The 13,796-nt window shown below is 41.0% G+C and overlaps 1 protein-coding gene across 1 annotated transcript in view; it reads left to right on the top strand.

The window, feature by feature from the left end:
• The first annotated feature begins 672 nt into the window (after positions 1–672).
• Positions 673–13,796, top strand: part of LOC108296961 (tumor necrosis factor receptor superfamily member 21-like) — a 38,593-nt gene continuing 25,469 nt past the window's right edge. Inside the window, exon 1 of the mRNA XM_037735233.1 lies at positions 673–759. Coding sequence (XP_037591161.1) covers positions 673–759 — 87 coding nt within the window. The remainder of the gene's footprint in view (positions 760–13,796) is intronic.

Here is a 13,796-nt window from a genome sequence, read left to right as displayed (position 1 = left end):
CTCTTCTATACTATATGTCTTTATTTAGTAACATTGCACCAAGATATCATAATATGAGATGTAAAATTTTATAATATCTCTTTTGAATCTCCATTATCTAACAGTATGATATTATCTCTAAAAACATTTTTCTTCAGATAAATGTTATTTAAATACAAATGGGGACTGATAACTTATTTGCAAAATATGTTTTAGGCAAGTAAAGTCTCACTATCTTAGATATATTTATATTTTGTTGACAATGCTGCATAAGTTTTTGTTTGAAATAAAAACTATAATGTCCCCAATTTATCAAAATTCTATTTATTTACAGGTGTGTGACTCATTTGTAGGTAAATAAGTTTATTGTGTGTAACTGCAAAGACTAATCCATGTATGAAAATACTAGCTTTCTATTGTCTTAAAATTTTGCAAAAAGCTCATATTGTTTTTTTAAAACTAATATATATCAAGCATTTACCTTACGTCAAACACTGGGCTAAGGATTTTAAATGCATTATCTCATTCATGTTCACATTGCCCTATGAAGCAAGACCTATTTATATCCCTATTTACTGGTGAAGAAATTGAGGCTAATGAAGATTACAGAGCCAGAATTTAAACCTAGGTCTTTGTGATTTGAAAATTCCTGCTCTTAGCCACCATGTAATACTGACTTTCCCATTAGCATAAATGACTTTGTATGTTGTGGATCAGTCGAATCTGACCTTGGTTGTTTCAATAGCAAGTATTTGCAAAGCTGCTCATGCTTTGGCTATGGTATGGCAGCGGGCTTGCTTGTTTCCTTAATTGCTCATTTGTGATTGGTTACACCTTGTGCAACTTTCCCAGTATTCATGCTTGATCTTCATTAGGTTTTTTTCTCTTTTTATAGAATTAAATGCCTAGAGTTTATATGAAAATTTTTCTCCACTCTTTTCCTTTCTGTATTCAAGATTCCATGTAACACCTAAAAGTGAAATACAACTGGAAAAAAAAAAGCATTAAAAAATCTGGATATTCAGGGCCGGGCGCGGTGGCTCAAGCCTGTAATCCCAGCACTTTGGGAGGCCGAGGCGGGTGGATCACGAGGTCAAGAGATCGAGACCATCCTGGTCAACATGGTGAAACCCCGTCTCTACTAAAACTACAAAAAATTAGCTGGGCATGGTGGTGCGTGCCTGTAATCCCAGCTACTCGGGAGGCTGAGGCAGGAGAATTGCCTGAACCCAGGAGGCGGAGGTTGCGGTGAGCCGAGATCGTGCCATTGCACTCCAGCCTGGGTAACATGAGTGAAACTCCGTCTCAAAAAAAAAAAAAAAAAAAAAAAAAATCTGGATATTCCTAAAAATCTAGAAACCTGATGTTGTTTAGCCAAACATCTGGGTATTTACATATTTCAGCTTCCCCATGTGCCTGGCAATATGCAGAGATAGCCTGATGTTGATAAGCTTTAGGATTTCTTAGCCAGGCTTACTTTAGTATCACCTACTCTTCTCCAATTTCAGGTTGAAATGAATAAGTCATAATAATTCAGAGGATTGCTCTTTCTTTTTTATTTACCTTGAAGATTTTATGGCTTTCTCATAAGCTAAAATAAAAATTCTGTTAGTCCAGTTGTTATTTTTCCATTAAAATCTCCTGTGGGTTTTTCCCCACAAGATGGCAGATTGAAGGCAGTGTTTGCCTCTTCCACTTGAAAACACAAAATCGTGTATAGATATTCACACTGTGAACTTTTTTCCCAAGAAGCAATGCAGGAACTTAATAGGAAAACGAAAATCTATAGATACTTTGAAAGAAGCAGCAGGCTGTCACTTACATCGTGAACCAGGTGAAAAACTGTAAGTCACCAGAGTGTGAGAGGAGAGAGACTGCCTCCAGAATATACACCCCCACTTTGGAAACTGGAAGACCAGGCCACAGGAGAAGGCCTTAACCCTACCCTGTGCCGGAAGTGAGTAAGAGAGTGGTGAAAAATATAAAAGTAAGGATAGCAGTGGGAAAACACTTGCATGCATTCCCACCTTCAGCATGGTCCAATGAAACCATTCCTAATTCTGCCTCACAGGAGACCTCACAGAAATCTGCCAATGAACTCAGGCAGTGGTCACAGGTTAAAAGAAGCTCTCAACTTAATTTTATGCTATCACCTTTAGTGGGGCAGAAGCCATTCGCCAGAACCAGGAGGTGAGTGGGAAGTGTGCTACAGCCACAAGGGCAGGAGCTGGGTGCCTTGGCTCTGCCAGCAGACTGGGACAGATGTGGTCTGAAAGCTGTGGTTTCTGTGTCCATGGGGAGAGCTTATGACCGGAGGCAGTTTTAACTTCTGAGGTAAACAACTTGGAACTTAGCTTCCTGTGGGTAGTGGAAAATTGCAGGTGAGAGGTCTGTCTTGCTAAGTGCATGGGAGCTGGGTGGGACTTACTGCCACTTGATACTCCCCACTCCCTGCCTGAACTATTCTGTGCAGCAGAGAATTATGCTCCCATGTGGAACACTACCCCAGTGGCGAGAAGCTTCCCCCTTGACTTTCACAGGGGCCATTGCTTGCTCGGCACATGGAGAGTCTGAGCAAGGACCTGCTTGATCCAGCTCCAACCTGGCTTTGCCCTTCCACCCACTCTGGTAGCTTAACATGAAGGACAGAAACCTTTTGAAGCTTTATAACCTCACCTATCACCTGAGAAACCAGAGTATTGCCCCTGGGTACCATAAGGCAAGCATAAATCCCACCACTACTACCATAGCTACTGCTCTTTTGAAAGTGTCTCCACTTGGTTGGAGGTCAGCCAATACAGTCTATTGTAGCATCTCCAGGTAGAAAAGCAGTGAAGCCAGGAAGAAGAAAACCTGTACACGACCTTAGTTATTATGAAAGCGTGCACCACCCTGGCTAAACAGGAGGTCCTGAGTGTGTCCATGTCACTCAGTCATTACTACTATAAGTGGTATTTGAGAAAGCAAACACACTAAGTCTATCTATAACCAAGGAATCTCACAGAATCTACACCACTTTCCTGCCACCTTCATTAGAGCTTATGCTGGTACCTGATGCTGGGAGATGTAAGGACAGGTAAAATCTCTGAATCCTTTGCAGATATTCCCTAGCACCAGCCTAGAATGTGGCAGCTACACCACTGGGTGACCAAACCCAGAGAAGAAACAGCATTCATAGTAGTCTGGCTCTCAGGTATTTCACTCTCAAGGAGAAAGGGAGGTTTACCACATCAAGGGAACACCTCACAGGAAAAAAGAACCTGGACAGCAGGCCTTGAGTCTTAGATCTTTCTTCTGGTGGAAGGTTTCTTTCAGCAGAGGCATATTTGCAGTTCTGGGCTTATCAGGAAAAGTCTGCAGCTTTACCCCAACAGTCAGGCATCCCTGGTGCTCCTGAAGCTTCTTGGAGAAGAGGACTTCCTTATCCCTTTGTCTACTACTGCAGACATAACTGGGGCTTTTCCCATGAGAGCTTGATGTGGGTGCACCTATAGACAGCTTCTTTAGAGCACTTCAAGGTGACTGCAACCCCACAGGAAGAGCACCCTCCAGGTGCAGGCTTGCATGAAAGGTAAAGTCACAATCCTTCTCTACTCGGAATATCAACATTCCTGTAGATAAAAGAGATGCCTGAATGATTCGAATAGCTGGAACGTGGGGTCTGGAATGTGTCTCAGAGGTGGATAGCTTTTCTGCTGGTCTGTCAAAATAACTGAGGAAGCTCTGGTCATTATATCTGATAAGATCTCAGCACATTTCACTGAAAGCTTCCCCAGCCACTTCTGTCAAGACCAGGGCCGCTTCCCACAATTGGGTATTGCATTTACCCACCTACTTTAGCCACAGCCAATTTATACCTGTGGACATTTTCCCTATTGACCTGAAGCCTAAACTATTCAACCCAGTAAATAAAATACTGAGGAACATACCAATAAATACATACCATGGGAGAAAGAGATGTTGCAAGAGACCTCTGCCATTTAAACACTGTAGGAGACAGTAAACATGTTTAAACACCAAGCACATTGCTACTAGAACCAGCATCTGAGAATCTGAGAAAATCATTATAGAGACTCTCTCTAACCAAGGAACTCATACAGTCTTTACCATTCAAAGCACCAAGAGCAAAATTAGGCTACAATAAGCTATAAATATTAAAATCACATCCTTAAGGGTGGGGGGAAAGAAATGGAAAAAGATAGGCTGGGCGCGGTGGCTCAAGCCTGTAATCCCAGCACTTTGGGAGGCCGAGGCGGGTGGATCACGAGGTCAAGCGATCGAGACCATCCTGGTCAACACGGTGAAACCCCGTCTCTACTAAAAATACAAAAAATTAGCTGGGCATGGTGGCGTGTGCCTGTAATCCCAGCTACTCGGGAGGCTGAGGCAGGAGAATTGCCTGAACCCAGGAGGTGGAGATTGCGGTGAGCCGAGATCGCACCATTTCACCCCAGCCTGGGTAACAAGAGCGAAACTCCGTTCCCCCCCCCCCAAAAAAAAAAGAAATAGAAAAAGAAAAAAGAATCAGAAAGAGGAGAGTGTAGGTCAAGATGGCCTAATAGACACAACTCTGGTACACAACACCCAGTGAGAGGCATGCAGAAATCGAGAGATCTCCTAGCTCCAGCTAAGGTACCAGGTGCATTTTAACGGGTCTGGTTGGATGGTGAGCAAAGCCCAGGCAGGGCAGACCAAGGAGGGGAAGGGTGTCACTTCACCCAGAAAGTTCATCTGACCTGTGAGTCAGAGGCTCCCCCTCTGGCTCTGCAGTCCAGATACAGCACTTCCTCCAAAGCCTCAGCAATACACAGAATAGGGGATCTTTGCCAGTCAAGCACCAGGAATTACAAGTGCAGGGTTGAACAATAATCCAGGATGGTGTCCCGAATTGGTGCACAGATATAAGCAAATGCATAAGTCCATAAGCCAGCCAGGAGAGCCTGCAGACTGAGCTATCACCCTCTCCCCGCTGCCTGGAGAGAGAGGGAGCTGAAAGTGGGAAGACAGATGGTGCAGCTGGATGGGTACCTACCCTCCCTGACAAACCCCAGAGGGCTGAAGTACTAACTCCAGTGGGTTACACAGCCAGTGCCTCAGTCTTAACTGAACTCTGAATGATCCAGCCCTGTGGAGGAAAGACACAACCCACCATTAAAGAGATGGGACTAGGCTTCATGTTTTAACAAAAAACACAGGAAGCCTATGTAGCAACGGGACGGTGTTCTTGACCACCCAACAGTGCCTCTAGGGCAGCGGAAGAGGTGGGCCTAACCTCCCAGTGTAAACAAAAAAGATACAGGAAGCCTACCTAGTAACCTGAAGTAGTCCCTAGAAACCCAGTAGCACCTCCACAGGTAGACAAGTAACCTCATCAAGCAGCTCCCTGAGATCACAGCCAGGTAAATCCACAAAGATGGGAAAAGATCAGCACAAAAAAGATGAAACCATCAAACACCAGAACATCTCTTCTCCTTCAAGGGATCGCAACTCTTCAACAACACAGAACACAACATGACCAAGAAAGAGTGTGACAAATTGACATAAACAGGCTTCAGAAGGTGGATAATAACAAAGTTTTCTGAGCTAAAGGAACATGTTCTAACCCAATGCAAAGAAACTAAAAGTCTTGAAAAAAGGTTAGACTAAATGCTAACTAGAATAACCAGCTTAGAGAAGAACATAAACGGCTTGATGGAGTTGAAAAACACAGCACAAGAACTACGGGAAGCAAACACAAGTTTTAATAGCTGAATCAATCAAGCAGAAGAAAGGATATCAGAGATTGAAGATCAACTCAATGAAATAAAAAGAGAAGGCAAGACAAGGGAAAAAAGAATGAAAAGAAATGAACAAAGCCTCCAAGAAATATGGGATTATGTGAAAAGACCTAATCTACGCTTGATTGGTGTACCAGAATATGATGGGGAGAATGAATCCAAGCTGGAAAACACGCTCCAGGATATTATCCAGGAGAACTTCCCAAGTCTAGCAAGGCAGTCCAATATTCAAATCCAAGAAATACAGAGAACTCCACAAAGATATTCCTCAAGAAGAGCAACCCCAACGCATATAATCATCACATTCACCAGAGTTGAAATGAAGGAAAAAATTCTAAGGGCAGTCAGAGAGAAAGGACAGGTAACTCACAGATGGAAGCCAATCAGACTCAAAGCAGATCTCTCAGCAGACACCCTACAAGCCAGAAGAGAGCGAGGGGCCAATATTCAACATCCTTAAAGAAAAGAAATTTCAACCCAGAATCTCATATCCAACCAAACTAAGCTTCATAAGTGAAGGAGAAATAAAATCCTTTATGGACAAGCAGTTACCGAGAGATTTCATCATCACCAGACCTACCCTACAAGAGTTCCTGAAAGAAACACTAAGCATGGAAAGGAACAAGTACCAGCCACTGCAAAAGCACACCAAAGAACAAAGACCAAAAATGCAATGAAGAAAATGAGTCAACTCACGGACAAGAAAACCAGCCAGTAACAAAATGGCAGGATCGAATTCACACATAACAATATTAACATTGAATGTAAATGGCCTAAACACCCCAATCAAAAAGCATAGACTGACAAACTTGATAAAAAGTCAAGACTCATTGGTGTGCTGTATTCAGGAAACCCATCTCATATACAAAGACACACATAGACTCAAAATAAAGGAATGAAAGAAGATTTACCAATCAAATGGAGAACAAAAAAAGCAGAGCTTGCAATCCTAGTCTCTGATAAAATGGACTTCAAACCAACAAAGATCAAAAGAGACAAAGAAGGACATTACATAATGGTAAAAGGATCAATCCAACTAGAAGAGCTAACTATCCTAAATATATACACACCCAACACAGGAGCACCCAGATACATAATGCAAGTTCTTAATGACCTAAAATGAGATTTAGACTCCCAGACAATAATAGTGGGAGACTTCAACACTCCACTGTCAATATTAGATCAATGAGACAGAAAATTAACAAACACATCCAGAACTTGAATACAGAGCTGGACCAAGCAGGCCTAATAGACATATATAGAATGCTCCACCCCAAATCCACAGGATATATATTATTCTCAGCATCACATTACACTTACTCTAAAATTGACCACATAATTGGAAGTAAATCACTCCTCAGCAAATGCAAAAGAATGGAAATCATAACAGTCTCTCAGACCACAGCACATTCAGATTAGAATTTAGGATTAAGAAACACACTCAAATCCACACGACTTGGAAACTGAGCAACTTGCTTCTGAGTGTTGACTAGATAAACAATGAAATGAAAGCAGAAATAAAGATGTTCTTTGAAACCAACCAGAATAAAAACACAACTTACCAGAATCTTCAGGACACCTTTAAAGCACTGTTGAGAGGGAAATTTATAGCAATAAATGCCCACATGAGAAACAAGAAAAGATCTAAAATTGACACCCTATCATCAAAATTGAAAGAGCTAGAAGAGATCAAAAAAACTCAAAAGCTAGCAGAAGACAAGAAATAACTAAGATCAGAGTCTAACTGAAGGAGATAGAGACACAAAAACACCCTTCAAAAAATCAATAAATTCAGGAGCTGGCTTTTTGAAAAGATCAACAAAATACACAGACCACTAGCCAGATTAATAAAAAAGAAAAGAGAGAAGAATCAAATAGATGCAATAAAAAACAATAAAGGGAATATCACCACTGATCCCACAGAAATACAAACTACCATCAGAGATTACTAAAAACAGCTCTTTGCCCATAAACCAGTAAACCAGGAAGAAATGGATAAATTCCTGGACACTTGTACTCTACTAAGACTAAACCAGGAGGAAGTTGAAACCCTGAAGAGACCAATAACAAGGGCTGAAGATGAAGCAGCAATCAATAGCCTACCAACCAAAAAAAGTCCAGGTCCACATGGATTCACAGCTGAATTCTACCAGACGTACAAAGAGGAGTTTGCTCCATTCCTTCTGAAACTATATCAAACAATTCAAAAAGAGGGAATCATCCCTAACTCATTTTATGAGACCAACATCATCCTGATACCAAAACCAGGCAGAGACTCAACTGAAAAGGAAAACTTCAGGCCAATATCCATAATGAACATTGATGCAAAAATCTTCAATAAAATACTCACAAACCGAATGCAACAGTACATCAAAAAGCTTATTCATCAAGGTCAAGTAAGCTTCGTCCTGGTGATGCAAGGCTGGTTCAACATACGCAAGTCCATAAATGTAATCCATCACATAAACAGAACCAAAGACAAAAATTATCTCAATAGATGCAGAGAAGGCCTTCAGCAATATTCCACAGCCCTTCATGCTAAAAACTCTAAATAAACTAGATATTGATGGAATGTATCATAAAATGAAAAAAAAAGTACTATTTATGACAAACCTACAGCCAATATCATACTGAATGGGCAAAAGCTCAAAGAATTCCCTTTGAAATCAGGCACTAGACAAGGATGCCCTCTCTCACCACTCCTATTCAATATAGTATTAGAAGTTCTAGCCAGAGCAATCAGGCAAGAAAAAGAAATAAAAGATGTTAAATTAGAAAAGGAGGAAGTCAAGCTGTCTCTATTTGCAGATGACATGATTGTATATTTAGAAGACCCCATCATCTCAGCCTAAAATCTTCTCAAACTGATAAGCAACTTCAGCAAAGTCTCAGGATAAAAAACCAATGTGTAGAAATCACAAGCATTCCTGTATACCCATTACAGACAAACAGAGAGCCAGATCAAGAGAGAATTTCCATTCACAATTGCTACAAAGAAAATAAAACACCTAGGAATACAACTAACAGAAGAAGTAAAGGACCTCTTCAAGGAGAACTACAAACCACTGCTCAATGAAGTAAGAGAGGACACAAACAGATGGAAAAACAATCCATGCTCATGGTTAGGAAGAATCAATATCGTGAAAGTGGTCATACTGCCCAAAGTAATTTACAAATTCAACACTATCCCCATCAAGCTACTAATGACCTTCTTCACAGAATTGGAAAAAACCACTGCAAACTTCATATGGAATCACAATACAGCCCACATAGCCAAGGCAATCCTAAGCAAAAATAACGAAGCCAGAGGCATCACGCTACCAGACTTCAAACTATACTACAAGGCCACAGTAATCAAAGCAGCATAGTACTGGTACCAAAACAGAGATTATAGAGCAATGGAACAGAACAGAGGCCTCAGAAGCAACACCACACTTCTACAACCATCTGATCTTTGACAAACCTGACAAAAAGAAAGAACTCCATGTTTAATAAATGGTGTTGGGAAAACTGGCTAGCAATGTACAGAAAGCAGAAACTGCACCCCTTCCTGTCACCTTACACTAAAATAACTCCAGATGAATTAAATATTTAAACATAAAACCTAATACTGTAAAACCTCTCTAAGAAAACGTAGGCAAAACCATCCAGGACATAGGCACAGGCAAGGACTTCATGACTAAAAAACCAAAAGCAATGGCAATAAAAGCCAGGATAGACAAATGGGATCTAATTAAACTCCAGAGCTTCTGTACAGCAAAGGAAACAATCATTAGAGTGAACTGGCACCAATAAAATGGTAAAAATTATTTTGCAATCTACCCATCTGACAAAGGGCTAATATTCAGAATCTAAAAAGAACTAAAACAGATTTACAAGAAAATAAAAAAGCCCATTCAAAAGTGGGCAAAGGATATGAACTGACACTTTTCAAAAGAAGATATATATGAGGCTGCCAACAAACATATGAAAAAATGCTCATCATCACTGGTCATTAGAGAAATGCAAATCAAAACCACATTGAGATACCATCTCACCCCTGTTAGAATGGTGAACATTAAAGAATCTGGAGACAACAGATGCCGGAGAGGATGTGGAGAAATAGGAACACTCTTACACAGTTGATGGGAGTGTAAATTAGTTCACCTATTGTGGAAGACGGTGTTACAATTTCTCAAGGATCTAGAAATAGAAATTCCATTTGACCCAGCAATCTCATTACTGGTTATATTCCAAAAACTATAAATTGTTCTACTCTAAAGACACATGCACACATATATTCATTGCTGCCCTGTGTACAATAGCAAAGACCTGGAAACAACCCAAATGCCCATCAATGATAGACTGGACAAAGAAAGTATGGCACATATACACCACGGAATACTACACAGCCATAAAAAATGATGAGCTCGTGTCCTTTGTAGGGACTTGGATGAATCTGGAAACCATCATTCTCAGCAAACTGATACAGGAACAGAAAACCGAACACTGCATGTTCTCACTCATAGGTGGGTGTTGAACAATGAGAACACGTGGACTCAGGGAGAGGAGCATCACACACTGGGGGCAGTTGGGGAGGTTAGGCAACGGACAGTGGGGGGTGGGGAGGGACAACATGGGGAGAAAGGGAGAAATGCCAGATACAGTCAAAGGGGAAATATAGGCAGCAAACCACCTGTTTGTGTATGCACCTATGCAACAACCCTGCATGACCTGCACATGTACCCCAGAACCTAAAGTAAAACAAAAATAAAAAACAAAACAAAATCATGAAATCAAAAAGTAAATTAAAGAATAATTGGAAAAAATATGGTCTACCCAAATGAGAAAAAACCAGGAAAATTATTCTGGGAATTGGCATTATGGTTCTATAGTACCCCCAAAAGATCACACTAGCCCTCCAGCAATGGCTTTAAAGTAGGACAAAATCTTTGAAATACCAGATAAAGAATTCAAAACGTTGATTATTAAGCTACTGAAAAAGATGCCAGAGAAGATGAAAACAAACATAAAGAAATTTTAAAAAATTTGATATAAATTTAAAAATTTCTAAATACATGTTGGTATCTTTTGACTGTATCCCCACCCAAATCTCATCTTAAATTTTAGCTCCCATAATCCCCACATGTCATGGGAGACACTCAATGGGAGGCAACTGAATCATGGGTCAGGTTTTTTCCATGGTATTCTTGTGATAGTGAATAAGTCTCATGAGATCTAATTTTTTTTTTTTTCTTGAGACATAGTTTCACTCTTGTTTTCCATGCTGGGGTGCAATGGCACCATATCGGCTCACTGCAACCTCTGCCTCCCAGGCTCAATTGATTTTCCTGGCTGAATCTCCTGGGTAGCTGGGATTACAGGCACTCACCACCATGCCTGGCTAATTTTTGTATTTTTAGTTGAGATGGGGTTTTGCCATGTTGACCAGGCTGGTCTCAAACTCCTGACCTCAGGTGATCCACCAGCATCAGCTTCCCAAAGTGCTGGGATTACAGGCGTCAGCCACCACACCCATCAATCTGATGCTTTTATAAAGGGAAGTTCCCCTGCACACACTGTCTTGCTGCCACAATGTCAGATGTGCCTTTGCTCCTCCTTCACCTTCCGCCATGATTGTGAGTCCTCCTCAGCCATATGGAACTCTCAAATCTCATGTCCTTTTTATATTTAAAAACCAATTATGCCTTTCCAGCAGTCACCCAAAGTCTTAACTCATTCCAGCATTAACTCAAAAGCCCATGTCCAAAATGTCAAATGAGACAAGGCAAGTAACTTGTGCCTATGAGCCTGTACAATCAAAAGCAAGTTAGTTACTTCCAAAAACCAATGAGAGTACAGGAATTAGATAAATGTTCCCATTTCAATTTGAAGAATTTGGCCAAAACTAAGGAGCTAGAGAGGTCCCATGAAAGTCCAAAATGCAACTGGGCAGTCATTAAATCTTAAAGCTCCAAAATCTCTTTTGACTCCGTGTCTCTTTGATATGGTAGCTCTTTGATATCTGGACTAGTGATCTTTTGTGTTTTTTTGCTTATTCTTGATTCATGTCTGAAATATTTATTTATTTATTTATTTGAGACACGGATTTTCTGTTTCTCAGGCTGGAGTATAGTAGCACAATCATGGCTCACTGCAGCCTTCATTTCCTGGACTCAAGCCATCCCCAGCCACCCAAGTAGCTGAGACTACAGGTGTGGACCACCAAGCCAAGCTAATTTAATTAATTTATTATTATTTTTTATTATTTTTTGTAGAGTTGAAGTCTGACTATGTTGCCTAGGCTGTTCTCAAACTCCTGAGTTCAAGTGATTCTCTTTGCCTTGGTCTCCCACAGTGCTAGGATTACAGTTGTGAGTCACTGCTTTTGGCCACATGGCTACAATTTTGGAATAGAGGCTATAAACCCCCACTGTGTCTGTATATTTATGTGCCTGTAATTCATGAAGATCTTGACCTCCAATGTGAATGTGTGGTGATTTTCTACCTCCAGATGTTAATAAATTATTATATTATTTCTAACACAATAAATAAAAGCAAGTAATGTTTACCTCACAAATAAATTATAACAGAAAGCTACTTAAGTTAAATGAACCTCTATCCTGTATGGCTTACATAGATAAATAAGTGCTTATATAAATTAAATATTTTAAAAATTCCAATAAATTAAGGAAACTGAGTATTTAAGATTTTCAATGTTCCAAAAATGCATCCCTGAAGAATCCAACTTAGAAACATTTTACAAATCATAGCTTCTGCACCATCGAACCATGCTTGACAGGTGGAGCACTCCAGTGTGGTGGGCCCTACAGCTGTGCACCAGTCTGCATGTTCCTTCCTTAAACTGCAGCTTCCCCTGAACCCACAGCAACCCTCCACATCAGTTTGCTGGTGCATGTTAGCACCGGTGAGTTTTGCTTTACTTGCCCTGCCATACCCTGTTCCCAACTCCCCCTTCCCCAATCCTGTGCTAATGCTGCCCAGATAACAGGTTCTTCTCCCATACCCTTAGTAATTACTCCTGCTTGCAGGGCACAGAAAAGACACCCAGAACTGCCCTGGCCAGCAGCCTGCTCCAAACCAACATCACCTCCAGTGCAACAGCACACATAGTCTCCATCAGGGGCCCCCCACTCCTCTTTAACTGCCTTACCTTTGTCACTGTGATGAACTCCCTCAGGGAGGCAGGCACCCCTGCATCCACTAACTGGGCTGGAGCTACTGCACCTCAGTCCTCCCACTGCAGTAGCCTCCACACCTTGAGGAGTCAGAGAACAATGCTGGGGCCCAATACAAGTCCCCCAGAGTTAGGGCATGCAGTCCAGGAGTTGAAAGCAGAATGTTGGCCCCATAAGATCTTCCAGAAATGAAGCCAGTTGGCTAAATACACCTTACACAACAATCAAACTCTGAAGGTCATCAAATAGGATACGAATTTAAAAAGACCATCTAAAGATCAACAACCTCAAAAACTGAAGGTAAATAAATCCACAAAGATGAGAAAGAATCAATGCAAGAATGCTGAAAACTCAAAGTCAGAGTACCTTCTTTTCTCCAAATGACTGCATCATTTCTCTAGCAAGGGTTTGGAACTTGGCTGAGGTTGAGATGGCTGAAATGACAGAGGTAGAATTCAGAACAGTGATAAGAAATAAGTTCACTGAGGTACAGGAGTGCATTGTAACCCAATGCAAGGAAGTTAAAATTATGATAAAACATTGCAGGAGCTGACAGACAAAATAGCCAGTATAAAGAGGAACACAACCAACCTGATAGAACTGAAGAATACACTACAGAACTTCATAACGCAATCACAGGTATTAATGCAGAATAAACCAAGAGTAGGAAAGAGTCTCAGAGCTTGAACACTGTCTTTTTCAAATAAGCAAACAAGAATAGAGAAAAAAAGAGAGAGGATTCAAATAAACACAACTAGCCGGGCGCAGTGGCTCAAGCCTGTAATCCCAGCACTTTGGGAGGCTGAGGCGGGTGGATCATGAGGTCAAGAGATCGAGACCATCCTGGCCAACATGGTGAAAC

Source organism: Cebus imitator, unplaced genomic scaffold, assembly GCF_001604975.1.
Source record: "Cebus imitator isolate Cc_AM_T3 unplaced genomic scaffold, Cebus_imitator-1.0 Scaffold756, whole genome shotgun sequence".
Lineage (NCBI taxonomy): Eukaryota > Metazoa > Chordata > Mammalia > Primates > Cebidae > Cebus > Cebus imitator.
This window is presented reverse-complemented; position numbering and strand designations above follow the sequence as displayed.